At 47.1% G+C, this 18339-nt stretch overlaps 1 protein-coding gene and 1 long non-coding RNA gene across 2 annotated transcripts in view; one reads left to right on the top strand and one right to left on the bottom strand.

The window, feature by feature from the left end:
* Window positions 1–14736, top strand: part of ALK (ALK receptor tyrosine kinase) — a 641155-nt gene extending 626419 nt beyond the window's left edge. Inside the window, exons 24-29 of the mRNA XM_090280984.1 lie at window positions 512–609; window positions 4163–4255; window positions 6183–6284; window positions 9677–9811; window positions 10615–10705; window positions 13051–14736. Of these exons, the coding sequence (XP_090137110.1) occupies window positions 512–609; window positions 4163–4255; window positions 6183–6284; window positions 9677–9811; window positions 10615–10705; window positions 13051–13740 (1209 nt within the window). The 3' untranslated portion in view covers window positions 13741–14736. The remainder of the gene's footprint in view (window positions 1–511; window positions 610–4162; window positions 4256–6182; window positions 6285–9676; window positions 9812–10614; window positions 10706–13050) is intronic.
* LOC150005695 (uncharacterized) overlaps window positions 1–17915 on the bottom strand; it is a 109938-nt gene extending 92023 nt beyond the window's left edge. Inside the window, exon 1 of the long non-coding RNA XR_016511891.1 lies at window positions 17680–17915. This is a non-coding gene — a long non-coding RNA (uncharacterized LOC150005695). The remainder of the gene's footprint in view (window positions 1–17679) is intronic.
* Window positions 17916–18339: the final 424 nt, after the last annotated feature.

Consider the following 18339-nt stretch of genomic DNA (forward strand, 5'->3'; position numbering starts at 1 on the left):
GGCCCCTTTGGGGGTCGAACGACCCTTTCACAGGCGTCACCTAACACCATTGGAAAACACATATATAATTACATATTGTTTTTGTGATTAATCACTACGCTTTACTTATGGTTGGGGGTCACCACAACATGAGGAACTGTATTAAAGGGTCGCGGCATTAGGAAGGTTGAGAACCGCTGCTCTAGGGAGGATTCCCACTGTGCCCCTCCCACTCTGTGTGTCCTCCTGGCAGCCCAGCGAGGCTGATGCCATGCCACTGTCACAGATAAGGACACTGTGGCTTGGAGAGTGACAAAGCAATTAGCCCCAGGACACACAGCCATGAGGGACAAGAAGGAGTGAAGCCCAGGCTTAAAACTGCCAGGTGATTTCTTAATGTGCAGCCAGCGCCAGGGCCCCAGGAGGCCAGCAAGCCCGGGCTCTGTCCTCTTGGGAGCACTTGAAGCCAGTGTTTCAGACTTTTCTCCCCCCAAGAGCTTCTCACCAGTGAACCATTTCTGTGTCGCCACAGAACCAGCCCACCTCCCTGGCCATGCTGGACCTCCTGCATGTGGCTCGGGACATCGCCTGCGGCTGCCAGTACTTAGAGGAAAACCACTTCATCCACCGGTGAGTCCAGGGCCCTGACCTTCCCCTGCCTTCTCCACGCTTCCTTCCACGTCTTGGGGGCCCAGACCTCCCCTGCAGAGCACAGGCGTGGGTCCCCTCCAGTGAGGGTTCCTTTGCCTTTGTTTGATGATGATTGCTGCTTCCTCTCTCCGGGCTTCACTTGCCCCATACATGAAATGGGTATCATCAAACATCTGCACCAGCACTGATGAGCTGTTCTTGACTTCCTGTGGGGCCCTCTGCCTGTATCTTGCAGTGAAACCTTCAAGTCCTGTATCACTTAACGTTCCCCTCTTCTAGAAAACTGAGCTCCTTAAGGGAAGTTAAAGGAGTTCATACTTTCACACATTTGACTGTGGGGACTCGAAGGCAAGGACCCTGTTTTATTCACCTTCATATCCCTGGTCTATAGGGGGGCTCAAGAGATGTTTGTTGACTAAATTCATTTTTTTTCTAAAATACCTTGAACTGAGCATAATGATTATTCAATTTACTTCTCTACTTCATTTCTTCCACTCCACGTGACCCTTGTGTTGCAGGGGTGTGTGGACCGCAACATCAGGTCCACACGCCACACCATAGACATCCGAGGTGACACACAGGGACATGATGGCTTTCTCAGCTGCCAGCTTCATTCTGAAAAGTCAAATAGAGCGCTAGACTCTTTGCAAAGCTCTTCCTAATGATTTCCTTCGCATTTAGAAAATAGGAACCTGGTGAACTAACAATCATTTGTTAACGCGCATCTTCAGAGAGGATGAGGCATATTCTTAATCATTAGAATATGCAAGAACAAAGGAGAAATTGAGAGATGTTGCGTGAGGTTACAAATAGAACAGCAAGTAAGTAGACAGGAAGCAATGCTTTCTCCCTAATAGAAATAACAATGGGGAAATTAAAAACCAAGGAGTAAACCCACCTAGGGAGCCAAAGTCATTCCTACAACGAGGCAACACACCTAGCATTGGCTTATCCTTTCCCCATTCCTTCATTGTTCAGTCTCCAGTTCTTCCTCGATTCTAAACCTTTCTTGGTAGAAATAACAGATGCAGAGCAGGAGCCGGGGCCCATCCTTTATGTTCTCAGCTAAAGCTGCACCCTCTGCTCTGATCACGGTCAGCCCTCCCGTCGTTGTTCCTGCCCTCTCTGTTGTGCCCAGAACTTGCCATGCTGCTTAGCTCTGGGCTTTACTGGTGCTCGATGGGACAAGGTTGTGCTCTTTGCGGAATTCGTCCTTGGTTACAGCCCCCTTTGCATCTGTTTCTAGGTCCTTTAAGTCTGGATTCATCCGAGAGGAACATGTGCAGTTACCTTAGTGACTTCACATGTCTCCCTTGGCTTCTCCCCGAGATCATTTCTGCTTTTTCATCTCCTCCCCATCTAGTCACCGAGCATACAGATTCTCTGGCTGACGGATCGCATCCATCTTTCCTCTGATGTTGTCAAATCTGCTTCCCTAGAGCCATGATACATTGGACCATTTCCAATCCTCTGTTATTAGAGATAATAAGATAACAGGATCACATTCTCTCAAGATTTCTGTCACTTCCATATCTAGAAATAGCTACTGAAGGTCAGAATCTGATCCCAGAGTAATAGTTTATTGCTCCTTTTATCTTCTTTGAGAAATGAAATTGTCAGAGATAAATCAAGAATGTATCAGATGATCTGTCTGATAAGCAAAAGGCAACTTCTAGCAGAAATTGACCATCTCAATCCAAGCTCTTCTCCTGGGGTCATTGGTATTAGGAAAGCATCTTTTGCATCTTCTAACTGCCTAGGAGGTCTGTGGCCCACTCCCACAAAAGTAGCACCTCTACTCCTCTCTCTGCCACCCTGGATCTGCCTCCTGGCTCTTAGGATCCCAGCAAGTACACCTTCTGAATTCAGAGCAGAACGCCCCCACCAGATACACACACTCCCATTTTTCTCCTAGATCTGCTTCCTTTGGTTATAGTTTATTACCATTTTAAGAATTATGTGTCATTCTACCAATTCTTGGTGTGTTCTACGATATTACATTTACTTTCTTGTCATGGAATTCAAGATCACTTTTTCAAGCAACCTTTCCATGCACGTCCGCGTAAAGACCTAGCTGGAGCCATAAATATTGTTCTTGGCTACCTTGCTATATTTCTCTTGAGACGTAATGGCTATGTATTTCACTATTTGTCTTCTTTTTGATGTCATACCTGTTATGCTTCTATAGCTTTATTAGGACACTTTATGCACCATTGCTCCTCAAAATACAACATAAACCTCTGGATGTGGCCAATGGCATTAACAACATCCATCTCCCTCCCTGGCCCATTGTTCTGGTACCCTAAGCCACAAACCTCAATCCAGATCCTATTTTTCAAATACTATCCAGTTGTTTATTTTCCATGTCCTTCTTGGCCAAAGATCAGGACCCTCATGACACCAGTCAAACATATGAAAACACCCCCGTGGTCACCAAGTACTACCACCTTCTTTTCTGTCCTGAATTTTAATACTGTTGGAGACCATTCCAGATTTCTGGCTGCACCCTTCCTTCCCACATGCATGTCCAGAGGGGCGAGCAGGCCCACAGTGAAGAGGAGCTGATGAGTCTACTGATCATGCCTCATAGGCAGGCTGGAGGCAGACAGGTCACCTGGAGCACAGCAGCAGAAAAGACACGATAACTCTATAACTTGAAAGAAGCCATTCTTCAGCCACTTAGCTGTGATGCAGACAGCTGAGGAAAGGCTTTAGATAAAATTATGAATGCAAGCCATCGTGGCTTATTTAAAAAAGAAAACTATAGCCCTGACTGGTGTGGCGCAGTGGGTTGGGCGTTGTCCCGCAAGGCAAAAGGTCGCCAGTTCGATTCCCAGTCTGGACACATGCCTGGGTTGTGGGCCAAGTCCTCAATTGGGGGGGAGGGGGGTGAGAGGCAACTGATCAATGTTTCTCTCACACATTGACATTTCCCTCTCTCTCTTTCTCCCGCCTTTGCCCTCTCTCTAAAAATAAAAAAAATAAAATGTTTTAAAAAAGAACACTATAAATATTTGGGAATACTTGAACCTACTTGAACTTGATAGAATGGAAGCCATGCTAAACCAAGCAGCAATCTGCACAAACAATAGCCTGAGGACAAATGGCATTTATTACATCTCTGTATTATCTGCTTTGAGCTTAATTTGTTTAATAAAACAGAGATAATAAGAGTATCCTGTATCCCATAGGGTTGTTGTGAGAATTAGAGATGAAGCACTTGGAACAATACTTGGTACCTAGTAAAAGGCCAATAAATTCCAATTTCGATTATAGTTATTTTCATGTTATTATCCTATTAGACATTTTCAATCATCTCCCTAATCATTTCCCATTGCCCTGTTAGTTCTGAGGCCCAGAATTGGCATAGCTATTTCATTTATACCGAAATATAATAGAGTAAAGAAAATGTAGAGCAGAAGATGGAACTATTTGACCTTCAGTTTAGAGGTGAAAATGCTAGGGATAAACACATTTATTTTCCCAGGGACATAATAAGGTAATAGATTTTCTCCTTTTTTTTCCTTCCCAGGGACATTGCTGCCAGGAACTGCCTCTTAACTTGTCCAGGCCCTGGAAGAGTAGCCAAGATTGGGGACTTCGGGATGGCCCGAGATATCTACAGGTGAGTCAGTGGCCGGCACCCCTCATAGCCCATCGCCTCAAGAGAATGGGACGTGGCTGCTTGAGCCCTAAATCATCTCTGGCATTTTGTCAACGTGCCCCCTAAAATGTCATTAAGTTCCTTTTCAGGATATGGGAACCCTTAAATAGTGCCCACATAACAACAAGTCTAAACCTAGGCTCACACCGCTGCTGTAACTGACACCAAGTTCCCAGTTAGGTCGTCTCTCTGGTTCCAATGCTCTAACCCTAGCACATGCTGAGACACAGGATAACTTGGGTACACGATATGGAACAAGTTTCTAAGTAAACCAAACAGCTTTAGCTTCCACCATGCCAGGCAGAGCACCCAGGGCTGACAGGTATGCGACCCAGCTCACTGGCCAATGTCACCAGGAGACTCAGGAGTAGAGTCCAAAGCCCGTAGTTATTTTGCCCGGCCTCCTTTCTTTTTCTCCGTAATAGTCTCAAGGCTACATTTAAAAAGTAAAATCATTTTTAATTAAAAAATACTTGTATTGCTCTTTATCTCATCTTCGCTCATCTAATATTTATAACAGTTACTTGCTCCCTGAGCCGAGCATCTCACTCACAGTCACAGATCAAAACTTCCCTAATCCAGGGACAGAGAGAGATGGTCATATAGAGCTCTTGCAGCTCCGAGAGCAAGGGAGACCCCCCCCAAAGGCCTCTATCAGAACTGGCAGCCACCTCTGGCTGAAGGATGCTGGCACCATCCTGGACCCACGGGGGAGCAGCGCCTTGACCAGTCACCTACACTGTTCTCCACCACGTTACCTTCTTTTACTGCCCGAAGTCCAGCGCCCCTTCCCCTCCTTCCTCAGGGTGCCCAGCATGGCTGTGGCCGATGATACCAATGCTGCGGCATGACCTAGCAAGCCGTTCCTCTCCGCCCTCAGCTCTGACAGCTCCCCAGCTCTAGGCTTCACCACCCCAGCTTCCCTGCAGCCCCACGTTCCCATGTGCACTGTGCCCAGCAGTCAGGAACGGGCCCCCAGGAAAGCTTGTTCACCACTCAGCCCCCTCTACCCCCTGCTATGAACACTTCCTGCCCCTGACCCCTGGCCTGAAGCAGAACAAAGCAATTCTTCATCTGTGTCACGGAGCTTCCTACCGACTTACATCATTACGTGTGGTATTCTGTCCCGCAATTGTTCTTACGTCTGTCTCCTCCACTAAACTGCATCCTTGGAACGCATTTATGTGCTCACCATGTGGCAGAGGACCTGACACATTCTAAATACGCAGTACATGTCTGGTGAAGCATGTGATGCATCAAGGCGGCTGTCGGGACGCTGCCTCCACGGCACAGCCTGGCAGAACACAGCACAAGGGGAGCAGCCGATGTCAAAGATGCACGAGTTTGTGTGTTAGCTCTCATCAGGGAGTTGCATCCATGGCTTCACTGACCAAACTAATACAGTAACTCATAACTCTGAAGTCCTTCTGCGGGGCTGGGCCACGGGAGGCAGCTTCCCCACCAGCCGCCCAGAGCACCTGTTGAGCGCTGACACTGAACTAAGCGCTGGAGGAGCCGAAGTGAGTAAGACCCAAACCCTGCGCTCCGTGCTCCCTGCGGACCATCAGGAGCAGGCCGCACTTATAAGGTTGTGCGTCGTAGTAGATACAACACGATAAAAAAACCTGAGCATCCTCTAGTAGGTATTGCAGTCATTGTGTAGATCTTTTCTTTGATGCCTCCAGTGGGCAGTCTGGTCTCTGGTTAAATGACACCAAGTTCTTAACCCAATGACCTCTGTGCCCTGGCTCTCCTCCCGACCCGCAGAACCCTCTTTCAGGTCAGTCCTTTTGTGCGTAGACCTTGTTGCCACTTCCTCAAGTTGCCTGGAGCGTCTGCTCAGAGCCGTTTCCAGAACCAAGTTCTGCTTTCTTCTCTTCCCCCGCAGAGCGAGCTACTACCGAAAGGGCGGCTGCGCCATGCTGCCGGTGAAATGGATGCCCCCGGAGGCCTTCATGGAAGGGATATTTACGTCCAAAACAGACACATGGTGAGTCTCCCGCTGCCCTGCCCCCGGTCTCACCGGGGCCACACTCTCAGCAGGGAGGCCCTGTGTCGGGGAGGGTCAGAGGAGAAGCATCAACACACCTGCACCGCAGCGGCCCTCACATGCTGGCAGACTCACAGTCCTCAGACGGGCTGGTTACAGCGGATCCCTGGGCCCCACCCTGAGAGCCTATGATTCAGGCTGAGACTCTGCGTTTCTTACAAGTTCCCCAGTGATGCTGACACTGCTGGCTGGGGGACACCCGTTGAGAGACACACACACGTAATTTCTTTTCTTTTCTTTTCTTCTTTCTTTTTCTTTTTGTACATAACAGCGAACAGCAAAGTTAGATTTATTCCAGGCGTACAACATTAAGATTAGAAAACTGAGCTTTGAGATGCCCCACATTGACAGAGTAAAGGAGAAAGGGGGGAGCACTGAAGGGCTGCTGGGGTAAATAAGGTACACTGCCTGTACCTTAGCTCTCCAGAACTTAGTCATCCTTCATGACTGACGTGGGCGCTCCCTGAGCAACATCTCCCCATCCCCTGGCCCCCAGCCCCCAGTACCCCCCGTCCTGCTCCCTGCTTCTGTAATTCCACATGTAAGTGAGCTCGCGCAGTACAGCTCATTCTGTGTCTGGCTGATTTCACTTAGCATAATGCTCTCCAGGTTCATCCATGTTGTCAGCAAAGGCAGTATTTCCTTCTCTTTAAGGCTGGAAAATACCCATTTTATATATAATGTATATGGGTGAATTTTAAAAGGTGGTATGTGTGGTTATATAGACACACATGTATTAATATGTATTGATATTAATATATGTATTAGTGTGTATTAATCTAGACAGCTAGTTACTAATTTTAATAATTATATTAATTGATCAAAAGGAAATATATATACACACATCTATAGCCTTTTCTTTATCTATTCATCCTGGTTGTTTCCATGCCTTGGCTGTCGCAAATAACGCCACAGTGACCGTGGGGTGCAGCCATCTCTCTGAAACACTGATTTGTTTTCTTCGATAGTTACCTGGAAGGGGATTGCTAGGTCATAAGGCAGTTCTATCTTTAACTTCGGCTTACCCTAACCCAGTGGATAGCCAAGTGAGGTCCGTGGATCAGCAGCATGAGCCTCACCTGGGAACTTGTTAGAAACAAAATCTCGGCGCCCACCCCAGGCTGCAGAAACAGGAACTCTGCGGGTGAGCCCAGCACTCCGCGTTTTAATGAGCCCTCCAGGTGATTCCCACACGCGCCGACACCGGAGCTTCGCCAGCCACCCATCCAGATACAGAGAGTGAGGCAGGCAATTAAGTGGTGGCTCTGAACACACGCACAGCCTGGGGCCCGGCAGTCCCAGCTCCAAGTGTCTAGTCAGAGATGATGACACAAATAGACGTGGGCAAGGACGCTCATTTGCAACGCCGTTCACAACAGAGGAAAAGCTAAAGCAGCCTACCTATCCCTCGAGTAGGGAATAAAAGATAAAGGAACTATGGTTTACAACCTCGTGTATCACGGGAAACTGGTCGGCGGTATAAAAGTACATACTTCACCTGCATATGTCAATGTGGCTAAATCTCAAAACCTACATTTAGTGGTTTCCACAAACAAGTTCCAAAAGGGAGCAGGATATTATTTAATGCATAATTTTATTAAATCTATAATATAGGGACTTTATTGTTTATGCTTTCTCACATAAAACACACATGGGGAGGACGCATGCTAACTTCAGTGGGGGGGAGGGCAGGAGGGGCAAAGAATGGAGGGTGGGGCTTGCCTGTATCTATTTTATTTCTTCAAAAAAAAAAAACCTGACACAAGGTAAAATATTAGCAACTAGTTACACAGGTATCTATTACTTTTCCTAAAGTTTAGATTGTTTCATAAAATGCTTCACAAACAAATAAATCACATAACTTCAGATACTAATAAGTGTTATGGGGACAAAAAAGCAGAGGATAAAGAGTGTGTGTGGTGGAAGGGGCCAGAGGGGGGCAGCTGCCCCAGTGTGGAGGGTGCGGAAGGCTCCATGGAGGAGGGGCCACACCAACCCCCGAGTGGCAGCAGGGTGCGTTGAGGAGAGATCTGAGAGGCGGGCTCTCCAGGCTGAGTTTGAGGAATGGAAACGCCTTCACAGCTGGAGCTAGCGCACACGGGGCCAGTGTGAGCTGAGAGGGCAGGGGCAGGCGGGGGACCCAGGTGAGGGAGTGCAGGTTTCATCTGAGCACAGTGGGATGCCACGGAGGAATTGGAAGCAAGAGTGTGACATGCTATTTAAGAGAGAGAGAAGAAGGAAGGAAGGAAGGAAGGAAGGAAGGAAGGAGGGAAGGAAAGAAGGTCACTTGCTGCCACTGAAAACAGAAAGGAGTGGACAGGTGAAGAGGGGGAAACCATTAGGAAGATACTGCACATTGCTACACAGAGGCTGGCCCAGCGGTGTCAGTGGAGGCCGTTACAAGTGGTTAGATTTAGCTGTCTTCAGAGTAGTGACTAAGCGGGACTGCTGACAGCGGGACATGGGTCGGTGAGACAGAGTGAGGTCAACAGCTTGGGTCCACAGATGACCATGGGCCACTGAGCTATGCAGAAGTGGGGGCCGGTGTGGGTGCAGAGAGAACAGTCAGTGCTGGCAAGTGTCTGGTGCTCTTGGGTGACATTGGCTGGTAATCAGAGTGACACATCTGGAAGTCAAGTGGATACTCTGTGTCAAGAACTGTTCGGTGTTAGTGTTTTTTTTGATCTAGTAATTTCATTAGACTTATCCTAGAATTCACAAGGTTCTCCTAATCTTAAATTAGGGAATTTATCCGAAGCAAACTGTCCTTTTAAAAAATGTGCGAAGATGTTCATCGCATTATTTTAAATAGTTTAAAAATTGAAAATGACATGGAACTGATAAAACAAATTATGGCAAGACTGCTCAGTGGACTGTTTTATAACCACTTGAAATTCTACTTATAAAATGTTTGTATTAGCATGGAAAATGTTCATGCCATAATGGAATCTGCAAAAAAATTAAGGTTCAGAATTGCACATTGAATATATCTGCAATTATGTAAAAACATCTAAGCATAGAAACTTGACTGGAGCAAACGAAAATAATAACCTGCTAATAGTGGTTGTCTTTTTCATGGAGCATCACATGTGGCTTTCTCATTCTTTTATTTTCTCCATCATAAGAATTCTCTGTTGTGGAAAAGGTGTAATCAAAAAATTAGAATTTTACATCTGTGTGTGTGTGTCTTTGTCCATGTGTGTTTGTGTCTGTGTATGTCCATGTGTGTTTGTGTCTGTGTATGTCCATGTGTGTCTTGTGTCTGTGTGGCCATGTGTGTGCGCATGTGAGTGTACATGTACCCATATCCACATCTCCTGTCCCGTGTGCAGGTCCTTTGGAGTGCTGCTGTGGGAAATATTTTCTCTTGGATACATGCCATACCCTAGCAAAAGCAACCAGGAAGTCCTGGAGTTCGTCACCAGCGGAGGACGGATGGACCCACCTAAGAACTGCCCTGGGCCTGTGTACGACTCTTTTAGGAACATTTCTACAAGTTACTAAGCCCAGTTCTCCCTTTTCAAAAAAAAAAAAAAAAAAAATCTGCAGCCACATACGTGTTCTTAAAATGAAAGGGCGGAGGGCCGACCTCACTTCATGTGCCCCGAGCTAGGGATATGCCTGTGACTCCAAGGCATGGGTTAGTCTTCCGCCCCCCAGAGCAATGTCACACCCAAAAGGGTGTCCTTTGTCTGGCTCAAAGGCTAGGGACTCACCAAGTGCACTCTCCTCAGGGAATCTGTGTCCTGGCCTCCACCCTTTCTGCACAGCCATACTTGAGTTCCCTAAATACAGGGCAGGGCGGGGCAGAAACAGGTTCACAGATGTTTACGATACAAGAATAAACTCTGTGCTTCACATACTCGGAACTGGGAACCTACTTTTGTCTCACCTGTAGTTCTATCCCCTGCGTTTTCTGCTCTCCTGTCTGTCATCCCGCCTTGCTACCCACAAGCAAGGAAGACGGGCGATATAATTAGAATATTCCTCTCCAGAGGTGACTTTAATTCAGGAGTGGAATGACAGCAGCCATAGTTAATGGAACCAGCATGGCTGTGTGGCTGAGCTTTGGTACCACACCTTTCCCACCTGGCACGATCCCTTAGCCCATCAGCAGAGGGCAGCAGATGCCAACCACACGGGACCTAGACCAGGTGCCACCCTCCAAGAGAGTGCCACCCCTAGTGCCACTTAGAAAAGTGCTGAGGGGGAATGTAGTTTTCATCCTTGTTTCTCCTGATTTTAATTAATGTGCTCTTTTGTCTTTTAGATACAGGATAATGACCCAGTGCTGGCAGCATCAGCCTGAAGACAGGCCCAACTTCGCCATAATTTTGGAGAGGATTGAATACTGCACTCAGGTATAAACACTTCCCCCTCAATCAGCATTTATATGGAAAAGTATTAAAGGTGGAAACTACTAAAATGTGAGATAAAAGTTAAACCAGCCAGAAATTGTGAGTTATGATCATGAGGATGAACGTTAACTATCTATAAAGGTGACTGGTTTCTCAGTCTGCACGTTTTATAAAGAGTACTAATAACTGCCACTTTCTTCCCAGCATGCGACCCAGTGGCAGACACTCGATAATACTAGGGAATCAATTCAGTTCACAAGTACGTAAAGCTGAATCCCTGCTGGGCACCTAATGTTTTATTAAATAAAACTGGAGCTTCAGAGAAGTGAGGCAAGCACCTGCTCTCAAATAGCTTACAGCCTGGCTTGTGAAATAATTAACAGTATGTAATTGTTCAGTCGTATGTCCGATGATGTATGTTAGAGGGATTAAAGGAGGGAAAGGTCGGAGTGGCCTGGAGAAGCTAACCCTCATCAATGGCACTAGGGTGGCATCTGTCATACACAAGTCCCTGTCCGTGCAGTTCATGTAACCCTCTTTGAGGTACAGGAAGTGTCCCCCTGTTCCAGATAAGAAGTGCAGGCTCCTGGCAGTCCCGCTGTCCCAGGGCAGGTCCCTCTCCCATGTCCTTCAGCAAGGACTCCAAGGTTTCCCTCTGCCCCCCATTTTCAGCGGATGACTATTCCTGCCACCTCAAAAGTGGGGAGGCTGTCAAGTGAGATGCCCCCTTAGTGCCCTCCCTGTCTCTGCACCCACACCCACTCTCACCACTGGCCCCCAGTGTCAGAGGAGGTGGCATCCCTGCCACCCTTGAAGGCAAAGCCCCACCACTCCGCCAGCTGCCCCCGGGGCTTTCACTCCGCGGTTCCCTCCACTGCCTCTGCTTCCTGTCCCTCTCTCTGGGCTCTCATCCTGCCAGGATGCGTAATCGTGGAGAATGTTGTAGAATGAGACAGTCACCCCCTAAATCCCCTCATCTGAGTTGTGACAGAAGATGTATCCATTTGCACCAGACAGGCATTTCCTGGCCTCACGGATCCATCCTTCCAGGTCCACCAAGTAGGGTAGGGGGACTGGCGTTTATCTGGACAGACTTCATTTACCAAGTTATTTTGGGTTCTTTAAGAAAACTTGACATTCAATGGCAGTTTGGGTTATGATGTTGTAATACTACTGGAATATACCATTTAAATACAGGGAGGGGCAAAAGTAGGTATACAGTTGTGAGTACACAAAACAGTTTATTCTTGTATTATTATTTATTAATGAGTGTATTAGTTTCCATACAAACAACTGTAAACCTACTTTTGCTCCACCTTGTAGATCTACTTTGGAGTAATTTATCTCTGAGGTACACACCATCCCTCCTAAACAGGTGGCTCTATGGGAGCACATTTCAAATGGCTCACTATAGACGTTAATAATTAATAGGAATAGAAATAAAATATAAAAGAGAATCAAAAGGTCGTTAGTTTTTATTCTTAAATTCTTTACTGATGAATACTTTTCTGTTAAACTGCAGTAATGGTTTTCCCAATTGGCATGAAATATTAAAGAATTAAATTTCCCCAAGTTTAAATTTTCCTTCCACAAATTTTCCTCAAACCTCTGGCCACTGCTTTTGCTCCTCTGTATTACGGTCGATGCTGTAACAACGACCTGGCACAAAGTTGGTCGTGTAAGTGGTTTTCCTCATAGCGCTTCCGAGTTTCCTGGGCTTCACAAAGGGCCTCATCCAATCCAGGCAGCTACAGAACCACAGCATTGCAACAGCTGACATGTGACGATATGATGATGTAACGGAAAAATTATAATCATGCATAACCCGTCTAAATAGGAGAAAAATGGGAGGTAACAGAACTAGAAAAAGAGATGAACCCTGTAAACCAACACGGGACAGGTGTCTCTCCCCTGCCCTCCCTTCCCATCCCCCTGCCCTATCACACATACACACACCCGGCCTGAAACACATAGAGTTTCTTTTTAGTTGGAAAGATTTTATTGGGAATAGACTGGGATAATTTTTAAAATCTGATTTATAGTTGTTGTTTTGTTGATCCACTAATCTGCAAGATTTGTCCCATAGTGGTCCCTGCAAAGCCTTTCCTGGCCCCACCCCAGCCCCGGCACACACTTGTCACAGAGCGTACTCTCCATGTTCCTCAAGGATAAGGCGGCTTCCCACTGGTTTCTCATTCCCTAGTGCCTGTTAGTTAATATATTCCCCATACACTTTGAATGTTTCCTCATCTGTAAAGTTTGGATGAGATCATCACTCAGGCAGCTTCCAGATCCAAAATTCTGTGTCTGTGACGGACTTTTAATCAGTTCATTTCTCCTACCTGTAGGATCCAGATGTGATCAACACTGCTCTGCCGATAGAATATGGCCCGCTCGTGGAAGAGGAGGAGAAAGTGCCCGTGAGGCCCAAAGACCCTGAGGGCATCCCTCCTCTCCTAGTCTCTCCTCCGCCAGCTAAAGCGGAGGACAGGCAGGACCCAGCTGCCCCGCCCCCGCTGCCTTCCACTTCGTCCAGCGGCAAAGCCGGGAAGAAACCTCCAGCGGCGGAGGTCTCTGTTCGCATCACTGGAGGGCCCGCTGTGGAAGGGGGACACGTGAACATGGCCTTCTCGCAGTCCAACCCGCCATCAGAGCTGCACAAAGCCCAGAGATCCAGAAACAAGCCAACCAGCCTGTGGAACCCGACTTACGGCTCATGGTTTACAGAGAAACCTGCGAAAAAGAACCCTCCTCCAGCAAAGCAGGAGCAACACGAGAGGGGAAACGTGGGCCCGGAGGGGAGCTGCGTGGTCCCAGCGAATGTTGCGGCTGGCAGGGCGCCGGGGGCCTCTCTGCTCCTGGAACCTTCCTCGCTGACCGCCAGCATGAAGGAGGTGCCTCTGTTCAGGCTGCGTCACTTCCCGTGTGGAAATGTCAACTATGGCTACCAGCAGCAGGGCTTGCCCCTCGAGGCCACTGCTGCCCCCGGAACTAGTCACTATGGGGACACCATTCTGAAAAGCCAGCCCGGGCCCTGAGCCCACTGGCGCTCATTCCTTTTCCTTGGGAGCCCCGAGCCCACCGAGGGGACACAGGTAATAAATAGCTCCTCCACAAACCAGAGACCGAATGTCACTTTTCATCTTGTGCCAACTTGTTTTGAAGTGCCACATACAAAAAGCTGTATTTTCAAAATGCTTTCGAAAGGTTTTGAGCATGAGTTCATCCTATTCTTTCAAAAGAAGAAAACATCGTCAAGACGAGTGAGGAACGCACGGCCGGGATCTGGCTGCACACGGGTTCCCTGCACGGCTGACGTGCCCGTCCTCACGCCTCCCTCAAGCTGCGCGTGTGCTCCGCTGTGACGCGGTCAGAATTAGAGGCTCGTGTGTCTTACACTTGGAGTCACAGATGCTTCTTTGCCTGTCCTGATGGACCCAGACCCCTTGAGGGGAGAGGGAACGGAAAGAGAGGAGTCGTTTGCAATGAGTCAGCCTGGGAGGAGACATTCTTTACTTGGAAAATTCATAGAACTGAAACGTCACGCCTTCAATGACATTTAGACGCTTTCGACTGTGCTAATCCATGGACGATCGTAGAAATGTGAACAGTGACTACAGCATAGAGAAACCGTGTGTATCCTCATCTAGATGAAATGCAGATAGGCAAGGTGCTTTGAGTGTGATAAAACCCCAGCGCAGATCCGGAGACTCAAAAGCATTCTGTTAATATACCTCATGCCTTAAGAAAAACTCTCCTACCATACGTGAGCAACTGAGTGTGAGGTTTCCTACTGGAATGAACACTGAAGATTTAAATTAATTAGTTATTTCAAAACTTCCACTCATTAAAGTAAACTGTGATCATTTAAGATAAAACTTTGAAGTAGCAATGGTACATCGAAGGATAGAAACAGACCCCTTCACGGGCATGATGTCAATGTGTCTTAGGCCAAAACCTTCTCACAATTTATTTATTTTTTAATAATTTATTTATTTGTCTGTTTGTTTTTAGAGAGAGGGGAAAGGAGAAAGAGAGGGAGAGAAACATCACTGTGTGGTTGCCTCTCACTTGCGCCCCCAACTGGGGACCTGACGTGCAACCTAGTCATGTGCCTTGACTGGGAATCGAACTAGCAACACTTGGCTCGAAAGCCGACGCTCAATCCACTGAGCCACAGCAGCCAGGGGTCCCTTGTCACAATTTCAGTTATGAAAGCTACCAAACTGAAGTCTCTACTTGTAGCGACAGAGGGTCACTGGCATCGCAGGTCCCTGGCAGTCCTGAGGAGGGTGTTCCCGCATGTCGTTCCGCCCACTGTCCACCTGTCTCTCCTCCCCTAACCAAGCAAGCCCAGCACACACGAGAATGAACACACGTTTGCTGGAATATATGCGGCACACCTTGTACAGCCCTCAAGTGCAGATTAAAACCAAGAATTTTTCCGCTGGTTGGGGGGGGGGATGCAGTAAGTAATGGAATTAAGGGACATCTGGAGTGCTGAGGTCAACGGTGACATGTTATAGAGTAAAAGTTCTGAACGTGGTTTTCACAGATGACATTTCCACAAAAACAAATTGAGGGTCTATTAAATTTTACATGGGCATTCATGCAATAATGCTTGACTCTATCAGTAAGTTTTCACTTCATTCTTTCTTTCTGCTTTGCCTCCGTTCTCTTGCCCAGTTTCTTTCCTGGTAGTAGCTGTGCCAAAGCATCACTTTGGGAGGAAAGCATTTATTACTTGCTGGACTCTGAGCATTCCCAAGCAAAAGGACTGTATGTATATATGCCTTTCCCTGACCTCCTCAGTTTCACCAAAATCCAAAGCTTCATTGTGGATGTGGGAAAGCCATTCTGCTCTAGACAATAAAAGACAGCGTTCCGCCCTGCGCAGTGGCCCCATCCCAGTCAGAGCTCAGCACACCTGCAGACGCTCTGGACCACACTTCCTCGCCTTCTTAACCTAACAAATTCATCTCTAAATACGCGTACCAGGGAGGTTTTGGCTCATATTGGGCGCAAAAGTAGATTGTCTAATTATATACAATTAATCTAATTCATAAATCCCCTGAAGGGGCCCAAGGATCACACCTTGAGAAACATTCTCCTAAAGGATGATGACAGAGGAAATGTCAAGAACGGAGGAGAATTTCATTTCCTGTTTGTAACACCAGTGACCAATTAAACAGGGAGCACGCTACAAGGTTCAACAGCTGACTCTTCATTGTTATTAATGGTGGGAAGAGAACCTTACCCCTTTCCCTTCTAAAAACTAGAAATAATCACATTTTCAGGTTGTGTCAAGTTCAAATGACAGTCAGGTCTTCAAAGCCTGTACTCACAGACAAGCAAACAACTCCACACTGAGATACAATGCCTTCGAGACATTTCATTTCCCTCTCTGTGAGCCCAGGTGCCACTTGGCCTTAAGCTGGCCCCTGTCCACTGACTTGCCCAGCTCTATGACAACAGCAATGCATACAGATACTGTGGGTTCTCCCATTAGCTAGGATGGCAAGTCCCACCTAGACTGTGAACAGGCACAGTTAAAGCTGCAGAAACCATGTTAATTAAACCATAAGCTAGAATAATTATTTCTGTTCCATGTCTATAAAGCAGCTCATCAAAAGTTCACAACCGTTCCGCTGGGACATTGGCAGGTTGCTAGGAATTACCAGTTAATTAAATGTGGCACCTCAAAATTAGACCAAATCAAACTGGCAGGAGTAAACTATTTTTTTAAAGACTACAATCTACTTAGTAGTCAAAGGCCTGGATTCTCTTCTGCCAGTGAGGGTGAGCCCTGGCTCTCCTGGGTCAGCAGGCCTGCAGGACCGCATTGTCTCCACCCACCAAGCAGGACAGCGACTCCTGCTCTCACTGGCCTCCCGGAGACTGTAAATGGGGTGAAGGCACAAGCACCCCTCCATCCCACCACCACCACCACAGCTCTTGAATCCCTAAGTGACTTGGGGCTGGGGGTGGGGAGAATTACAAAAGTCAGTGTCTGTGCACCCCTGCCCTTAACCACCACAGCTCAATGGGGGGTCCTATCCCCACTCCCTCCACAACCCTGGCTCATGTTTGACTTCATCTGTCACTTGTTTAATGATAGTAGCAAGAACCCTACCAGAACCAAGTCCTTTTTGGCTCAAAGGATGAATGTAAAACTGTCTACCACACTTAGAAAGAACTAAGTGTTACAAGTAAGCATCACAGAAAGGAAGATGTTTAATCAGGCTGAGTAATCCTTTTTTCTTTTGTTAAGTTTCTGGCACCTTCATATTAATACTCGGTAAACTCTATAGCGGTAAGATATGTAAGTGCAGATGATTTTGATCCCACTAAGAAATTCTAAGTGATCAGTCTACTTTGATATCTTTTCTTCACAAGTAGCAAGACTAAAATTCATGAGCTTTGTAGACCTACAACAGATGTATATGAATTCAGGCTACGCTGAATAGCAGAGTCCCATGACAAGATTCATAAAACTGTCTGAAGTGCATTGTCAATCTGTCTTTAGCTAATGATTTTTTAAATGGGTCCCTGAAGAACATACAACTTGACTTTGCTAATTTCACCGCAGCAGATGGTCCCCCATGTTGTGTGCACGTACAAAACAAAAACCAGCATTCCTGCAGTTCTCCATTGAATGCCCTAAAACAAGAGATAATTACTGAGAACAGAGAGTAAGGCTTCTCTGCTAAATTTCTATTTTCGTTTCGTATCCTGAGTAGGCGTGTTTAATTTCTAATGCACTGCTCACGTACAAAGCTATGTTTAGCTCTAGCTTAACAACTTTACAGCACTGGAAAAGCTCAGAGTAAGAACAGACTCTTACCTACAACTGAGGGGAGGGAGGAACATGAACCAAAACCACCAAGCTAAAGCGACGACGTCCCTCTCTTCAGGGCTGAGCAAATGTAAAACAAGTGGGTTACCCTCGCATGTAAAGACAGCACTACCAGGCTCACCTCAAAAAAGCTGCAAGGACCAATATCTGTTTCCAGTGCCCTCCCGCGTCCACTTCTTCGACCCTTCTGCCCAACACGCTCTCAGGCGCTCTCCGGTTCCACTGATCTCAGGCCGACCTGTCCCCGCCTCCCAAGCAGCTGTCCCACCATCACTCAGGTCAGCAGGTGCCTGTCAGCTGTTGGGAGTTAAAAGGCCGTCTTACTGAAGGGGCTCTCCCTAAGCCTGAGCAACTACGGTGGTGGTGCTCCTTAGAATATTTACATTTAAAGAAAAAGAATACTTACACTTTAAGAGAGGTCATTTTCCAATCTCGATGGAGAGCAGACTGATAAAACTTCGGATGAGTATAATATTTTGGATGGCTCAGCACTTGTCTATTACTTGAGAAACGGCAAGCAGACTGGGCAAGACCCAGGGATCAGACTGCAATTATCTACCCACGGGGAGGGACAAAAAGCAGGTTTACAGTTGTCCGAGTGGAAAATAATGCAATAAAAGGTAATTCAAGAATAAACTGTGGCTCTGACTGCTATGGCTCAGTGGATTGAGCACCAGCCTACAAACCAAAGGGTCGCCAGTTCGATTCCCAGTCAGGGCACATGCCTGGGTTGCGGGCCAGGTCCCCAGTTGGGGCGTGTGAGAGACAGCCACACATTGAT

This window comes from Furipterus horrens, unplaced genomic scaffold, assembly GCF_987537825.1.
Source record: "Furipterus horrens unplaced genomic scaffold, mFurHor1.1.pri manual_scaffold_6, whole genome shotgun sequence".
In the NCBI taxonomy this organism is placed as follows: Eukaryota; Metazoa; Chordata; class Mammalia; order Chiroptera; family Furipteridae; genus Furipterus; species Furipterus horrens.